At 36.1% G+C, this 18,803-nt stretch overlaps 1 protein-coding gene across 5 annotated transcripts in view; it reads right to left on the bottom strand.

Moving 5' to 3' along the window:
- Positions 1–18,803, bottom strand: part of ASAP2 (ArfGAP with SH3 domain, ankyrin repeat and PH domain 2) — an 87,149-nt gene that overhangs the window by 16,511 nt on the left and 51,835 nt on the right. For all 5 annotated transcript variants that reach the window (XM_069011563.1, XM_069011560.1, XM_069011561.1 and 2 more), the window contains 12 exons: positions 16,328–16,431; positions 16,150–16,219; positions 11,032–11,119; positions 9,175–9,223; positions 8,900–9,066; positions 7,395–7,528; positions 6,585–6,679; positions 4,717–4,906; positions 4,212–4,297; positions 3,895–4,010; positions 3,367–3,434; positions 1,678–1,791 (listed from right to left, as the gene is read on the bottom strand). In XM_069011563.1, the coding sequence (XP_068867664.1) occupies positions 1,678–1,791; positions 3,367–3,434; positions 3,895–4,010; positions 4,212–4,297; positions 4,717–4,906; positions 6,585–6,679; positions 7,395–7,528; positions 8,900–9,066; positions 9,175–9,223; positions 11,032–11,119; positions 16,150–16,219; positions 16,328–16,431 (1,281 nt within the window). The remainder of the gene's footprint in view (positions 1–1,677; positions 1,792–3,366; positions 3,435–3,894; positions 4,011–4,211; positions 4,298–4,716; positions 4,907–6,584; positions 6,680–7,394; positions 7,529–8,899; positions 9,067–9,174; positions 9,224–11,031; positions 11,120–16,149; positions 16,220–16,327; positions 16,432–18,803) is intronic.

The raw sequence follows: 18,803 nt of genomic DNA, 5'->3' as shown, positions 1-18,803 counted from the left end.
TCGTTACTATTGTTATTATCTGGAGGGCGGAAAAATACATAGGAATACATAAATATGGGGATACAGTATGAAGGCTCATGCAGAAGAACTGGATCTAGCAGCTCATGGATTTCAGATTCTTCCACAGATACCAAATTTTAAAGGAAAATCTTAAGAAGATTCTCAGAAGGTAGAAATTGTGCTTTGAAAGGGATAGCCTGCGACACCTTTTGTTGCTAATTAGATCAAGTCAAGCACCAGAGATAACAGCTATCTTGGGCTAGAGACAGGACATGGGGAAAAGAATCCTATGCACACAGTATTGTAAAAATGGTATTTCACAACAGAGGAATTATTGATGACAAAATTAGTCTCCAAAACATTTAAGCCAATTTAATGGTCTGATGACCTAACAATTTTAAAGACATTCTATGAAGATAATGGAAATCAGCCTGAGACTGTTTTCAGAAATATTGAAACCTGACATAGAAAAACCCAATGCATAAAACTTGGTTTTATGTTATTAATTTACTGTTAGTAATTCATGCCCTAGCTGAGATGGGAGATTTTGCAAGAGAAGTATTAAAATGCTAGTGCTTATAGAAAGAAAAAGTCAAATTTCATTATCCAGAGGAAAAAGAGGTTTTTGTTAGCTATTTTCAAAAAATGTTGTGCTCACATCTGAAGACTAATATAAAGTCTATTGTGTATTCCTTGTACTTTATAAGGAAAGCAAAAAAGGCATAAGCAATTATAATACCACACACAAAAAGAACAAAACCCAGTTCAGTACTTACATGGAATACTTCAAATTCTGAAAGCTTCAGGATGTCATTAGTATTTTGGAACCTATACATAATTTCAACTTACTTGTCCCCTAGATATTCATGCCATTTTTAGGTGTCAAAACATGATAGTTTGTTACCTGTCTGTTTAGGTGCTTAAATACTTTTTCAAGTTGGGCCCTAAACTGGGAAATTAAATTTTGCAAATGCAATGAAATTCCTGTGCTATTGGAATGTTTTGTAATATGACCATTGTTCAAGCCATCTGGACATGGTCCTGGGCAACTGGCTCCAGGTGATCCTGCTATAGCAGGGAGGTTAGACTTCCAACCCCAACCATTCTATGATTCTGGACCTAAAAGTACCACAACTCCACTAAAAATTTCATTTATGAAAAGCACAAAAACCAAAATTATTTTATATGTGAAGATTCAAAATTAAGACCCTACCCTGCTATTAATGGATGTAGCTTATTTAATGCACAGGTTCAGTTGAAGACAAAACAATGCATAAACTGTTCTAAAGTTAAAGCCATTGACTGGAGATGTTTCACAAACATGCGGAGAGTCTGAGGCGCCTTCCTTTGTAAAGGCAATTTTCCCAGTTCATGTTAGACCTGCTTCACGATCAGCAAATCTAAATATTCCTGATGTATTGAAACCAACTATTGACTCCACTGAAAAGAAGATATAACGCATGGCTAATTATAATTTGGCACCACATGGTCACGTTTTAAGAGGAAAAAGAAGACTAACTATAATTTCAGAAACAAAAATTCAAGCTACTGCATTTTACTACAGAACTTTATTTCCCAGGATGCTTTTTACCTATAGTAAAAAGCAAAGTTATTGAAATAATTATGAACATCACACTTACACATATATGTGTACAGAAAAATAATGCTGACACAAACCTGCAGCTTTTCATCCACATCATCATCACTTTCATCCAGATCTTCGTGAAGTAACCGCCATTCATATTCTACATGAACATGAGAATTAAATCTTCCAGACAGTGCTTGAGTAAGCTAAGGAAAAAAAAAGATGACTGTTGACACATTACGTGCAGTACATATTTCAAAACAATATATTTAAAATCAAACAAAGTCCACATATAGGAAGAATCTTGCTTTCAGCAATCTGGAAAGTTACTGCACTGAAGTAAGTTTAAAGAATTAAACTGTGTTACCAAATACAACAAAAATAAATCAAAAGTAACTAGACATTTCACCAACCATTGTAGATCCATGTTCCATTTTCTGATAAGAAGCACCACATTGTATTTGCTTTGATTTAGAAATTGCAATTCAAAGAAATTAAAACTGCAATGGCAGTTTTCTTGAATCAGAGTCACTTATTGAGAAGCCATGACCCCCCCTAATACGGGGCATCCACAACTTCTCTAGGCAACAAGATAATGGCCTTAATCCATGGTCTTCACCCATAAAAAGTACTTTAGTAATTAGATTTCAAGGAGATGTCAGACACTTAGATTCATAGAATCATTAGGTTAGAAAAGACCTTCACGATCATTAAGTCCAGCCAAGAACCCAGCAACACCACATCCATCACTAAACCATAGCCCTAAGTGCCACATCTACACCACTTCTTGGGCAGCCTGTTCCAATGCTTGACAACCCTTTCCAGAAGAAATTTTTCCTACTACCAATCAAAATTTCCTCTGGTGCAACCAGAGGCCATATCTGCTTATCCTGTTGCTTGTTACTTGGGAGAAGGGACAAATGCCCACCTGCCTACAGCCTCCTTTCAGGGAGTTGTAGAGAGTGATAAGGTCACCCTGAGCTTCCTTTTCAACAACCCAAAGAATCCCAGCTCCCTCAGCCACTCCTTGTAAGACTTGTGCTCCAGACCCTTCACCAGCTCTGCTGCCCTTCACTGGATTCCAGCCCCTCAAAGTCTTTTTTGTAGTGAGGGGCCCAGAACTGGACACAGGACTTGAGGTGTGGCCTCACCAATGCCAAGTGCAAGGGGACAATCACTGCCCTGGTCCTGCTGGCCACTCTATTGCTGATACAGCCCAGGATGCCATTGGCCTTCTTGGCCACCTCAGCACACACTGGATCATGTTCAGCCAGCTGTTGACCAGCACCCACAGGTCCTTTTCCACCAGGCAGCTTTCCAGCCACTCTGCCCCCAGCCTGCAGCACTGCAGAGGGTCATTGTGACCCAGTGTTGGACACAGGACTTGGCCTTGTTGAACCTCATACTGTTGGCCTCAGCCCATTGATCCAGCCCATCCAGATCCCTCAGCAGAGCCTTCCAACCCTACAGCAGATCAACACTCCCATCCAACTTAGTGTCACCTGAAAACCTATTGAAGGAATCTTACTTGTGCACCTGTGACTAAAAGCTCAATAGAATCACCCCGACCTCAAAAATTTTATAATTTCTGATGCATCAGAAGAAAAATACAGTTTTCTTCTTAAGAGCATGTAGCTTTATGTAAGCATATAACTATTTCTAAAGATATAACTATTTCTAGTACAGCACTATTGCATCTGGAATATATTCACTGAATATTCAGCTGTAAACTGTTAAATGATCAGACATGAAATGCACACACAGAATGACACGATACTCACCAACTCTTCACAGTGAGTATGTTTTAAACGTTTAGCTATATCAAGTGGCGTCTCTCCTGCTTCATTTGCTATATTATAGCAAAAAAAGAAAGGTGTGATGAGAGGTGTCACTATTAACATGTCCATTACTAAAGACAAACCTGCAGATACATGGTGAAGTACTAGACCAACACACTCGAAAACTCATCTCTTTCTTTCATAGGTAGGTCCAACTCACATCAACCCTCTGAACATGACAAGCAGGAGCAATTCAACATGCCATATATATATGAATGACAGCCATGAAATGGCAGGATATAACTTGACAACAAAACAGCAATTAAAAATCTAAATCTGTTTAAAAATTAAGTATAATATATGTCAATTTTAAACTTAAAATAAACAGTGAATACTGATTCTTTAATAATGAAGATTTTATTTACAGAATTATGATAAACAATGGAGGAGAAAATACACTTATTCCAACTTCACTGTTTCTTATCTGAAGCAATGACAAATAGGAAATCTAAGTACACATTACCCTTTTACCTATTTCAATAGAAGCCTTCCCTCTCAGCAGCAGTTTGAGGCACTCAACGTTGTCTGTTAGACAGCAATAATGCAGGGCTGTGCTACCTTTACAGGTCTGCTTATCTAGATTGCCACTATTGGAGTACAAGAAAGAAAAAACGTAATTAAATTTAAGTTTTCTACCCTAAATTATTAAACCACTCTCATTAGAAGATTTTCAAAGAATAAAATGACATTTGCAAATACAGCTTTAGTACTTAAGCCTTTGTATTTATTTAGTACTTGTTTGACTTGACACAAAAGCAATGCCAATATTTAGCTTTCCATACACTTACCTGTTCTGCACTAAAAAGTCAACTATATGGAGGGATGTTCTATCAACTGACCTAACAGCAAGGTGCAGTGCTGTTTCGTCTTGCTCCTAAGAATAAGATGAAAAAAGACATTTGTTTCCTCTGAAGAAGAAGCAGAAATTTTAGTAAGACATTAATTAGATCAATTAAAACATGTCATTTCAAAATATTCAAACATGGTACCATTAAAACATCTGTGAAGACTTACTGTGTCCCCTTCATTCCTTTAAAGTAAATAAATAAATAGGCTGAAAACTAACAGATTATTGAATGATTTAATGTTTAATGTTTTAATAAATTTAAAATACGATAGTATTTGAAAACAATTTTATATTAAACTCTTTAGTATCTTTTGTTATTGTTAAATTACATCATTAAAAGGACATGCATTCAGAACAGTGTTTCAGATGTTATTTCAAATAATTTTTAATTAATGAATGCATATTGCACTTAGAACAATTTGTCTAATAAAATTTACAACACTTACATGGCCATTGGCCAGTGGAATTTTTTCTGTGAGATCCACACCATCAGCATACACTTGAACTAATCCAAGAATGTCTCTTGATTTGACTGCTTCACAAAGAGCATGCAATTTAGCTGCATTGTCAGCATGCTTTTTTCTTGCGTATTTTCTCTCAATATACTTGGCAGTAATGTAATCTTTTCTTGCATTCCTGAAATTGAATATGATTTACTTCTATAACTTTCAGCAGAAGATAAACGTTAGCATTTCTATAAATACATGCAAGTCATTTGAAATCATTCATTGTGATAATTTTTCTTTTCAAATATGCATGTAACCATGCAGTCTCATATTTCAAATATGAAATGCAGTTACAGAAAATGAATCAAATATCCAATCTGAAGACAGACAATGAATTTCTTCTTCCAAACTCTGTGATGATGTTGAGATCAAGACTACCCAGCTCTATGTATAGAAGATAATCAAAGCTTCATAATGCTGGTTTATGTTGCCCTGCAGGTTTATGTTTATCTGACTCGGTACTCCTACACATGCTGGAAAGGGATGGAAGGCATGGGATACAAAAAAAAAACCCAAACAAATCCCAAAAAACCCCCCACAAACTATCTTATACCTCTGCACAGACTGTTGAGGCCTTGAATTAGAATTCACAACAGTGAGCATGTTCTTTAAACTCTTCACCACAACTGTAACAGGGAGGATGTGTTGGAGCTTTTAGTGACATTTCTAAACCAAGATGAAACCTTAGTACACGTGACTCAGCACGAGTTACCACTTTTTGCTGTTGATGCCCAGTAACACATCTACTCCTCTTCCCATCACAGCAAGACAGGAACTTGCATGCCCTCCCAAAGACATAACCTCTTACCAGTTCTTGGGATGTACACAGTATTGCACAGAAGACATTTAACAAAGTCATACTTTACCTCTAGATACCATGTAATGGGCAAGAAGTAAAAAACCCCCATAAATGATAATAAATTGGATCAATGGATAACTCTTGCTCATAAAGCATTTGATAGTATTCAGGTTCTCATTTCAAAAAAATAGTCCCAAATTTGATAAGCAGAGTTATCAAACTAAATGATCTTTCTAAATACAAATTTTTAGAAGTGTTCTTATTATATTGATTTAGAATATGGTAAAATTATCAGTAATTTTACTTATTAATATTAATACTCTACATTATTATTAATAATGGTAGTCAAAAATTATCTAGACTGTCTTGTTTAACACTGTTTTTGTGAGAATGCTGAAAGTCAACATAACGTAAAATCAGCTTCAGCCAGGGCAAATTCTTCTGGGTTTGTTTCTGCATTGTTTACTAGCTCTTTTACGATGAGTAGTATCCAGCCAAGTAGGCAGCTGTCCTTGCTGTATCTCTGCCATCCCTGTTCAGTGCTTTCGAGGAATTCAGTTAAATGTTCTGTCTTCATTCCACAGAGTTACTGACTTCGGTCCCAGGCGTAGTTTCTAAATGCTTTTCTGTATCTTTCAGGTAAATATGCACCTTATTACAATTTCTATTTTGTTTTCAAATACCACAAAATTAATTGCTTTGGTTTTAATCCCTATCCTTGAATGTCTTTAAAGTTCCCAGCAAGTTATGGTTAATTTGTTCTGTCCCACAAACCATGATTCAAAGAGTTAGTAAGATATTCCCTACTATTAGGGAAGGTACAGTCAGATAAACCTCAATAAAACAGACATGCAAATCATCAGAAGAAAGGTTTACTCCTCAGCTATAATACCATAAATAAGACATTACACACCTTCCATGGCCTGCCAGTGCAAACCATAATGGCACAGCCCCTTAGAAATATTAAATTAAATGCCTGCCTTTTCAGAAGTAGTGGCTTTTTACTTACATATCACTGCTTGGATTGGGTTTGACCATCTCATCAACTGGCAGACAGAATTCCATAATCTCATTAAATCCAGCATTCCCAATATTCTTTGCAAGCTGTTAAAAAAGAAAATCCCACAGCTCACTTAATAAACGTGTTCAGTAATTGGCCACACACATAACAAGGGAAGGACAAGGGAAAATGAGAGCTGGGACCCCTTATTTCTTGATCTGCAATAACAAACAGATTAGGTACTTTCTCTGGATGTGAACTTTCAACTGGGATTTAGTACATGAATAAGTAACTGCAGAATAATCCAGCAAGACACCAGTTCGTTCATACATTAAGTGCAAATACTTTGTGCTGGGTAAGAACACATGTATGAACTGTCACAGAGCAGGTGATAAGTGGTAACTTATTTGTGTAGCAAAGCTGAATACATTTTCTTTCTTTGGGAATTAAATTTGTCTTCTAAAATAATGCTAAATAATTAATGGGCTAAGTATTTGTGAAGTCCTTCAATTTTTAATCTGAGGCACATTTCTATGTCAAACAGCTGTGTTCTTTTAAAAAGCAACCAAGGACAAAAAGACTTGAAAACACAGAAAATATGAAGCCTCTACTAATTTGTATTCTAAGATAAGAAAAAGTTTACAGTAGGACAGTATGTTCCAGAAGGTTCCATTAAACTTCAAGAATTAAGCTTTCTTAAATTACGTTTATCCAGAGACAACTTCAGGATGGGAACATCTTGCTAAAGTGATAAAAATATACTTGTGTTAGAAGTATTTTACAGTACTATTTTTAAGTTAATAAAAGCAATTTGATTACCAGAAGTTCAGATGTTCCCAGCACATCTAATGTAAGCGATTGCATTCTTGAATAGTGAACACCAAGTTCTCTATGGATTCCTGAGCATTCAATGCAAGTTAAAATTCCCAAATTTGTTGAAAGCCAGGTAGGATCTGAAACAGAAAGCACCCACCGAATTAAAATTTATTCAGGCAATTATTTCATTCTAGAATATGTAGAATACAGAAATGAAATTCTGTAAAATAAGATTCTTGTGCATTGATTATCTTATTTTTTTTTTTTTTAATTTATGTCTTTACATTTACTCTACCTGGAAAAAAAACCAGGATTTGTTTTAATGCTGAAAGAAGTGAAGAGGAAAATTTTTGTTCTATTTTTGTGAAGGACATTTCTGTCCAAGGGGGCTCCTCAACTACTCCAGTATGTCATTCTTCAAACAACTTTCAGGAACTGCATTTTCCCACCACCAATATAACAGTGTCTCATTCTCAACTGGTAATACAGGTGCAATTTAAACTGAAATAACAATGTTTACAGGGTTGGGGTTCTTGTGTACTTCAAACAGATTTTAGACTAAGTGAAGCAGAAGTGATTCAGAAGTGCACATACAGCACACACTACAAGATTCTTACTCAAAGACTTCAAAGATACTAAGGCTCATCCCTCTCCTTTCATAGCCCTTGACTGTCTTTTCTCCTGGTATTTTGCATTTACTACATCATTCCCTCATCTGCCAGTCAATTAATTAATTTCTGAAGATTTAGACAGCTGAGTAATTCATTTGTTTGATAAATATTTGTTAGTTGCGCCATTTACACTCTCCTTTTTTAAGACAGTAGGCTTGACTCTTCCCATAGTCTTACACAATATCTACTGCCAGAAGTAACTATTGATTTGTAAAGTGCATAAAGCATCAGAGCTGATGCTTTCAGCTACAGTTTCACATCAAAAAACCCTGAATCCTGCAGTGCCCCTGTAACACAAAAGAACACAGGAAACAGCAGGATTTAAAAAATAATTTGAAGAGGGTTAAAGTCGAAATTCATTGATCAGCAAAACCAACACTGCAAACCATAGTCAGCAGGTGCATTCTTCTCAAAATGAGTACAGCCTTAGACATATTCCCTGTCTCACTTAGTCAAACATGATTAAAAAAAAAAGAAAAAAAGTGTACTAAGAAAATGCTTCAAGTAACTTACAGCTGCTCAGTTTTACATAAATCTTATATTATTAACCCATATTTTATGTAACTTCATTTGATTTATGTAAGCAAAAGCTACAATTAGCAAAATACATAGGAGAAAAATAAGCTTCTTAGTAACTTCTCCCCTCTGACAATAAGCATATAGCAAATCAATCTCACTAAAGTAGTTCCAAGTAGTTCCATTAAATTGTTAGCATATTCTACTATGTGTATGATTTTTGTGCGATAATGAGTAAAAGTGAAAGCATAAAATATTAGCTTAAATATTCTCATGAGGCAAAGAATTTTTACCAATTAACAATATGCTTAATTGAGTCACCTTGTGCTCCACAGTCACAACAAACATCATTTCCAGTCATCCTCTGGACTTCAGATATAATTTCTTTTGTCAGTTCCTGGACAATATTATTTTCTCCTGTGTTATCATCTCCTTTGAATGCATTATTTAAAGCTTCCTCTTTGCTGTTTTGTAGCACAGATGTCCATCTAAAATGGCAGTAATATTTTGCTATTAAGTATTTTGGCACTTCTGAAGTTCAAAGTAAGTCTCAGTAGAACACCAGTGTCAAAGATAAAATTATCAAAGTAACTCACATTTGACATTCCTGTTCATCCTCTGCTTGAAAGTGGTATGTTCTGTCGTCTGCACAATAAATAATTCACATACTGATTAAAAAAAATTATTGAAAAACTCATCTTGCAGAAATCTCTCAATGAAATCTAAAATTAATTGATTCCTGAGGTCTCTATTCCAATCACAGGAGTGTATTGACAGAAAAAATGTCTATTTAACAAGTTTCACCCTACTACCTACAGTTTATCTATGATTACATCCATGTTTACATAAGGTGGCTTGTTGCATTTTAAACAGAAGTTGTTTTCTTCAGTGCTGTGCTTTTATCGCATGAGCAGCAGGAGAGCAAAGGAAATGTTCCATGTTTTGGATATAACCTCCATAATCAAAAGTTTAAAGTTCTGCTGGGGGGAAGGGGAGTAAAATATGAGTCCCTATTTGAGTTTATCTGTGTATGTAAGAAAGATTTGATCAAATGAGCTCTTAAAACCCAGTAATCACAAATGGCAAAACAAATCTGCCAGACACAAAGTCCAAACTACAACCAGCATAAGCCCCAAGCTGTTTCAATTAAACCAAGCTCACAATTTCCAGTTTACTACTGTTTTTCTAATTCTAAGCATTGTTATCATACTGTACTACTAGAGAAAAAAGCATAATACATTTTAAGTCTGTGGAGCAAATGAGATATGATACAGTTTAATGACCGAGTTGGAGAGAGAATAGTTGATGAGAACAAGAAGTAAAGCTACTCGCAAAAAGATATTGTAAGACAAAAATTTCTAAAGTTTGAAAAATATTCAGGCTAAAAGGTATTAAAAGACAGCTTCAAGCATGGAAAATATTAAGACAGTGAAGACATATGAAAGAACAGAAAGGAAAGTGCTACCTAAAGAGATTTTATCTTGCGATGATACAGCAATTTACATTTTGTAAAGAACAAGGAGGTTTTTTTAACTCTCCAGTAAAATGAAGTGAACAAGTCATCTGGAGAAGGCTAAGAGGCCAGTTATGCCTTGTCAAGTGTGTGATAACATTGCAATAAGCTGATACTGGGCAAAACATGACACGGTCATCAACAAAGAAAGAAAGTGCAAAAGTAAAGAGGGAAGCCCAATTGGTTGAGCGGAAATTAATTAGCTGTGTGTTGCACACAAGGATTCGAGTCTATTCACATAAGCAGCACAGCTTATATTTACAAATGCAGAAGAACTTTATGCTTATATTCCTTAAATAAAGGAACAAATGAGGAATACATCTGTATCCTTCTCCCCAGATAATCTGAGATACCTATTTCAGTAAAATATCCTAGTGAGAAAAAAAAGGAAACATTCTACTACACAATTTCGTATCATCCCCTTCCGATACAAAAATTATTCTGTTTTGGTGGGTTTAACATGTAGATTCTTTATCTCACCTTTATATCTATTATGAGATAACAAAACCAAAAAATGTTTTCAGTATTTTCTTCACAATTGCATAGTAACCACCAGAGTTAAATTTTAAGAAGTTTTAAAAGCATCTTTTGATCTTGTGCAAAAGGTGTAACTTTTCAAGATGATCAGCTAGGACATTTTCAGCATGAAGAGTGAGGTCACAGCATAAAACAGTTACTCTACGGTAAGACAGCAAAAAATTATACAGAAAAAAGGTATGAAGACAAATTTCAAAAACAAGTGGTTTTCCAAAGAAACAGGCATAGTTAGTTGCATTATGCTAAAATAACTGACATGTCAAATTGTCAACGGAAGGGCATTTTACAAAGGGAAGCATGCTACAATGGCAAAAATGTTCAAGTGGATTCTTGACACATCTACAGAAATAATGCAAAATTCTGCTATGAGCTGCAAGTAAAAAGACCTGAACAACAAACCTACGTGATATGAGGTCAAAACACTTTTTCTCCTCTGGGTTTGTTTTCACTTGGCAGGTTAACAGATTGAGCTTTGCTGGAGGTCGGTTAGCCTATTTGAAGATAAAACATATACGTTTTAGTATATCCATACTGAACTGAGCCCTGCAGATTGAAAACACAGGATAACATCCCACTGGCCAAAAAGACTTGACAAATGGCTGTTTAATTTTTAAGGTCCCCAGGTTTTGATTCATGTTTTCTTCTGCAGCATGGTTCGTAAACCACTTGTATTTGACTATTTTGTTTACTGGGAACTGGATAGACACTACAATTTTGAAAGGAAGAAGGGTAGAATCTCTTCAATTACCAGTAACCAGGAACACTTACCTGAAGGAACTGGGTATGAAAAAGAGACAGGTTCATCCCTACATTTAATCCCCTAACACTCAGACATTTAATTTTAAAAAATTACTTGTTTACTTTTCAATAATTAACTATTTTGACTCCTGCTAATATCTTTAAGGGGTCCCCAATTAACCAGTTTAGAACAAATGCTGAATTTTTAAATCAGTAAAGGGACATAAGTGAAGGAAAGTAAGAAGTTTGCACAGAAGTCTTGCAGCAAACATATGTAAAAGTAAACTGAGCTGATTACTAAAAAATCTAGTGAAATAAAGTATATTTTATAATGATATATGTTTTCTAGTCAAGTTTCTCTCAGGTATTTCAGTTCCTTTTTGAATAGAAAGTGAGAATGTTCTACTAAGAGCAAAATTCACAAGGAACTTGCATTTTGAAAGACTCATAAAGGCTACAAAGACTTTTCAAATAGCACCTCTGCACTAACCTCTTCTTTCCCTTAACCTACCTGCTCTACAGACCTGGAGTAGGACCTAGAAAGGTATGATTGCAACCTTGACTTGAGGAATGGCCTTCACTTCCTACAATTAATAACTAGTTTCACTCTTCTTTTGGAATAATTAAATCAGAAAGCAGATTTAACTAGTGAACCTTTGCTCTAGACAACCGTATCTAAAAAATAGTACTTTAAACTGTTGGGAAAGGACTATCATAAAGATAGCAATATCTACAAACACATTACCACACTTATTGTTGCATTCTAACAATATTAATAGACTGAGTTGCTAAAATTTAAAGATTTAAACATCTAAACAAGAACTACTATCAAATGAAGCTGTTCTATCACATAATGTAATTAACTTGCAATGAATCATAAGAAATGTACATATTCTCACAATCTCATCTAAATTTATTAATGAAAACATTTAATTCCAAAAATCAAGGGACAAGTCAAAAGATGACAGATTCCCTTCAAACAGTTTGATAAAACAATGTAGTTGGCCAAAAAAGAACAGTATCATTATATCTGAAGAACAGCTAAAAAAAAATCAAAACCATGGACAAACATAAGCAAGGAAACAATTATGTGGTTTTTTTCCTGTTAGAAAAAAAAGAAGCATGATGTCCTTGAAAAATAGCAGGCTCATGCTTTGCCCAGCACAAGCAGCAGACAAAACAAAGTCATGCAAGCTTTGAAACAATAAACGTGCAGGTCATTTGCTGGGCAATGTAAAACAAATTATACCCAAGAGAGGCTTTGGAGGCTGCAAGATGACAATTTATTGACAACTGCATTGTACACTCTTCCTAATAAATAGCTTGTCAAATTCCAGGCTTCTTTTTAGTAGTAAAATGCATATAGTTTTAATTATTTTGTTATAAATTATATCTAAATATATAAATATTTATCAATTATTAATTATATAGACACTGGGCAACTCATATATACCTTTCTCACAGGCTCTATGAGAATGTAAAAATGCAATTCAAGTTAAGAGAGAATCCCCTCGCCCCAGGACTTTGGATCTGAAGTGCATTTGGGACCTAATTAGTTTTCTCTAACTTTTGAAATATGAAGCTGTAAATGAATGCAGTAAAATGCTTCAGAGAGGTCTGAAGGACCAGTGCACACAGGACTTGTCCCTCTGGACAGAAGAATGCAGCAGAAGAACTCAGTATCACAATCTGAGAACCCAAAGAAATGGCTGCAACAACAATAACATATCCTGGGCCAAAAATGCTTATCTTGGAATCCATACATATTCTTGAGCTTTTATCTGAGGAACTCCTAACCTGAAGTCAGCATTAACAAAGGTATTAAAAACCCTTTGCACATGGCTGATAGCACCTAATTCATGTTTCCATCCTGCAGCCTCCCTGACCTGCGCCTGCTGCTTGTGGACAACACACTTCCACCAAATCGCAGGTGCTGCTTGGGGGGAAGCTGAAGCTTAAAGACAAAGGGAGTTAAGGCTGTGTGAACTCTTTAGCCACATCAATTCAGACACTTGGCAGGATTAGGAGACACTAGACATGGAAAACACTAACAGACATGTAACTACTATTACACTACTTGTTTGAAACCTCTGAAATTCACTTTCCTGATTGAGTCTCTGATTAGACAATTAAATTTCAGACTACTGCTGAGTTTTTGGACACCCGTGTTAACATGTCAACACCCTGAAAAGATGTGCTGCCACCTTTCATGCCATACACAGACTTGAGCATCAACTCATCTTCCTTCCTGCAGAAATGGCAACCTTCTATCCAGAAAAACTGACTCATAATCTATTCTACCAAAAAACAGAAGTGAAGGAATCAAAAAGTTAGGCCTCTGAGACAATGCAGGAGTGCCATGATACAGAGCTGGCTTTACAAAAGGCATGAGCAAATATGTCCATTTAACAGACTGGTTGGCTGATTTCATCATGCATTTTTTCTGGTTATAAGTGATCAACTCCTGGGTAAAAACATGAAATCTGATTGTTTTGCCTTCATATTGTCCTATTAATCATCATGGTACAGTATTCAGCAGTAAAGAAATGACAACAAAACAAGGTTCGATGATGATTCTCTCTTACATTCCTTTCTTTGCAGACAACCAGCAAATGTTCTTTAAATACAAATCCAGTTTGAGGAATCTGGTATTTCTGAAATCTTTTTGCCTTGTGACTTCTTGATCTGGAAAGCGCTTAGGAATTCCTAATTACATGTTTCAGTCTGCTTCTATCATGGTTTTTTCATCCATACATGTTAAATGTATGAATGCTGATTTCTTCAAAGCTTTTAGTTGTCTAAAAGTATAACTTCTGTATGCCTATGCAGCCAGGCACATACAGGGTCACAGCTGGGTGACTGACAGAGAACCAAACATATTCTCTCCATTCATCAGGAGAGCACTTGGCAGGCAAGTTTAAGCACCTGCAATCGCCTGAAGATAGTTGTTCTAAAGACTGACAAAGTAGTCCCTCATAAAGAGAGGCTACATGACCAAAGAAGAGAAATCCATGAAAAACACTTAGCCTTTAAAGGAAAAGTATTTACAAATTTGTATTTGATAAAGAAAACAAAACCAACAACTGGATTTCTGAGATTTTGATGAACTGCTGGGATGAGAGAACAACACATCATATTTCAGAGACCAGGAGATATCAGCCCTGAGAAGCTTGGAAATCAATGTTGCTCATTCCAAATTCTCAGAAGACATTTAGAGCAGCCCAGAAAATTTTTAACAAACAAAAATCACTTCTACCTGTTTCAGTGTCTGTGAAACATTCAATAATTTTTTACATAAAGCTTCCATCAATATATAAGGGAGAACTGAGCAAATAAGTGACAATACCTTTTAGGAGTGTATTTTAAAACAATAAGGGACTTTTCTAATGTTGTAATATAAAAACATTGAGACCAAACCTGTGAAACCCACCCACCTAAATTCACATTTGAGTATCTGCCTTAGGAACTGATTTCCAGCTATGGCTCCACTGATTTCAGTGGGAACTTACTGCTTCTAAAAATGCCAGACCATCTGGTAGACAGCTTATAAAAAGAGAAGAAAACAGTATCTTGATAGACTCAGTAATTGTACTTGCAAGTGAAAGTTTTCAAATTCTGCTCCACAAGTGGATTTTGTAGCCTCTGCCAGCTCTGAGCTGCCCCAACTACATTCCTACTGGTACCAGTACAGCATGTGCAATATCAAGCACAACCACAGCACATGGAGACACCAGCATGGAGTACACCAACAGACTATTCTCTGACAAAGACACACTCCAACACACCCAAATGAGAAGAGGAATAAACAAGGGGATAATTCCAAAGCTATAGTAATGACTCTGCTTTGCAGGCCTGGCTTTACACTCCTCCTTAATTCCTGATTATCAATTCTGATAATGATTTGTGGTTAGATGCACAAATGAGAGATTGATTCATTTTTGCTGCCAGGGTCAACTTGTAGTCATAGCAACAGGCATAACAGGATGAAGAACAGAACAGTTCATGAAGAACAGAACAGTTCATAATGGGACCAAGAAACAGGACTGTTTATTAGACCAAGAATGAGAAATACTGTCACTGAGTTATTTTTTGCCTAAAGAAACTTTCTTAAAAGTTTTGAGAAAACAATATAAAAAAAATGTTACAGGAAAGCAAAACCAAGTTTAAAGCCAAGTGCAAAAGGTCTAAACCCTGACAGCATAAAGATTTAAAATTTTAACAAATGTTTAATAGTTATAGTTAGTATGTTCAAATACTGGTAGCAGTAATAGAGAGGGATTTGTAATTCTCTATTTCCTGTCATTCTGGTAGAAGTTGTTTTTAGAGTTGATTTTCCCCAACAGCTACTCCTAAGGAGCTAACAGACTACCACACAGCAGCAAATCTGGGGGAGAAAAGAGATTCAACATACTCTCAGTTTATCTTGCAAATGTTTAACTCATATCTAAAAGATGGCTTAATGCCCAATCATATCTTAAAAAAAAAAAAAAAGTTAGAATTTGTATTCCTAGGTAGCCTGGTAAAATATGAACATTTACATGAACTGAGTCACTAAAAAAGTCTTTTTTTCCCATTAACAGTCACAAACATTAAAATAGCTGTATTTTTAGATACTGTGTATGTCTTGATATATTTCTAAAAGGCTGCCTTAAAAAATATATCCCTCATATTCAAAACACTGCATCAGGAATCTAGCTAATTCCAAATTATAAATATAGACCAGCAGAGCTTGCCTTTCTGTATTAGCAACCATGTACATAAAATACTGTAAACAAATACTTACTGTACCATGGGAAATTGTAAGAAAACCATTTTTAACTGAGCACTTCCTTTTCTGCCACACTTTTCTGATTCTAGTTTAAAGGGAAAAAAAAAGGTGACAGTTTTAAATATATTTTGTATTGAATTGCTTGAGCTCTTAGGGCCTAATATTTTTCCCAGCAAACTCCAGCAGTACTTACCCATCGCTTTTCTTGTACAGACTGCCACTCCGCTCAGTGCCATGTTCCTTGTTTCCCTGAGGCTGATGTAAACTGTAAGCTGTACTCTGGCGAATCTGAGAATCCTGAAATGATCAACAGCAATTTGTAATGCATTCCACACTTTCAACCAAACTACCCCCCCATTAATGAGTTTCAGAGCTTTTCCTTCCTTCTCTAATCCAACAGGCTAAATGCAGTACACTTTTCCTCCTCAATGAGAGAGAACAAGATCCATTTCTTTTTTCAGAGGGCACCAAAAACATTTGAGAAGTATCCATTATCAGCACTTGCCAAAATCTTTTTACTTGCTTTTATTTAGATGCACTCTTGGCCTTAATATATAGGGGTTTTAACCCAAAACTTAATTGAGTAGAGGGCTTTCCAACTCACATAAACACTGTAGGGTACAAACATTAAAGATTATTATTACCTGCAATTTATAGTGCACTCTTCCATTGAAAAAAATAATTACGTACATCAATTTAAAGAAGCAATTTTCTTTGTGGAAACAAGTCAAGTTATTGTCTGAAAAGCAGAAGAGACCTCCTGGAAATATAGTTCAGGAGTCGTACAAGAAAATTGAAAAGTCCTTTCCAAAAAAGAATAAGTTAAAGCAAAATATTAAGAACAAAGTAGAATTCTGAGACAGGAACAGACAAGGATTAATTGAACCCTTCTCACTGCTCTCAGAACTACCCAGAGGCAGGACCCACTGCTGCAAGAGTCCAACTCCTTAAAAAATAAGAACTTGAAAATGAGGAATCTGATGTGTCACACTATACTAACAGCAGTAACATGACAGAATGGACTTTTAAATGCATACAGTAACAATGACTACTACTTAAAATTTTCATTTTTTTTCTTTTCTACTGTCATTGCTCTATGGACACAACTACTCTCGTTTTACATATGGCAGCTAATACAAGTATAGTAAGGAAAAAAGCCACAAAGCAGATCACCTATATGGCTATGAACTATTCTACACATGATGGTAGGGACAGAGCTCCCACCTACACCCCTGTTCAGAGCACTTAGGACTCCACACCTCCAAGCTGCAGGATTTCAGACTCATCCTGAATACACTGCTGGAGCTCAGTGGTCCTGAGAACCATGAGCTGAGCTCCACACAGGCTGCAGCACTCCTTGGTGCTCCTTTTCAAGACAAACAACCTGTGCCCGCTCCCTGCCTCTCAGCAAGTGATCCAGGAAGCCATAGCAGGTAGCTACAACATCATCTGAGCCTTTTAAAGGCACTACAGAACTACCACTTAGCTGTCGTGCCTGACAAAGCATCCCTTCAGATTTAAACCAGTCTGCTTATCATTCCTTTCCAATTTGTTTACATAGAATTATTTGGTTTTGCACTCTGGCTGCACAACATAAAGCCAGAACAACATTTTTAAAATATTCCTGTCACTCATTAAAAATGGTTGCATGCATACATTTACTGACTTCTGAAGAAAATCTGATCTGATACCACCTATTGTCCCCTACCAATGCCTTGATCTCTGCCTCCTACTAATCAGTAAAGGAACTCCATTTCCAAGATTAGAGGCCTTACAGGAAATTAATTTCAGTTCTCCCCATCCACAATTATGTAAAGATTACAGATGACCTCCAACACCTGCTCATAGCACCATTCCCATTACTTTAGCCTGTGTTGCTACTTTTTGTGCATTATTTTCTGCCTTATTTCAGCTACCTCCCTTCATCTGTTTAGGCTCAGCTGCTGTGTTTGGCCAAACTGGCAAACCAATAACACAAGCTTCCTGACTTATTTCAGCAGGAGAGGAAGCTGCAGCAGCTGACACATATTTCCACACATTCATGACTATGAACAGTATCTAAAAAAATTTAATACTATTTCATGAAAAGAAGTGAAGGACAAACATATCGTCCATTTTAAATTCTCAGCTCAGGTCATGTCCAGACCAATATTGTCCAATCTGATTGCCAAATGATGGTTTTCCACAGCTGTCTGACAAGAAGTTCATGATTTTGATCTAGCTCCTAAGAGACGGGATACCACCCCACAAATCACCACTACAATTAACATCCTTCTGGGCAAGTTCAGCATGCCTTTTCCATATGCAGGCTCTCCAAAGGATCTTCCCTTATTTCTGGTTTGCATACTGCACAAAATAGAGATACAAATCACATATAACAGGGTCAGACTCAATGGGCTCATTGGAGGAGCAGAAACAATGTACATTACATATGGGAGGGAATGGATCACTGCAGGATAGAGGACACACACCTAGTGCGGAGTATTGTCATTTTAAGTATATATTGAACATAACAAGATCAGAACAGGCTGAAGTACACAAGCCGAAGGAACTGAACTTTGACCACCTTATCAAATTTGAAATGCAGATAAGCATATAAAAAGAGGTGAGTAATTTAAAATTTGCAGCATGTTTTTAGTGAATCACTTCACTGACCATAGAAAGGTTCG

Source organism: Aphelocoma coerulescens, chromosome 3, assembly GCF_041296385.1.
Source record: "Aphelocoma coerulescens isolate FSJ_1873_10779 chromosome 3, UR_Acoe_1.0, whole genome shotgun sequence".
NCBI classification, from domain to species: domain Eukaryota; kingdom Metazoa; phylum Chordata; class Aves; order Passeriformes; family Corvidae; genus Aphelocoma; species Aphelocoma coerulescens.
The sequence above is the reverse complement of the archived record's forward strand: the minus strand, read 5'-3'. Positions and strand labels throughout refer to the sequence as shown.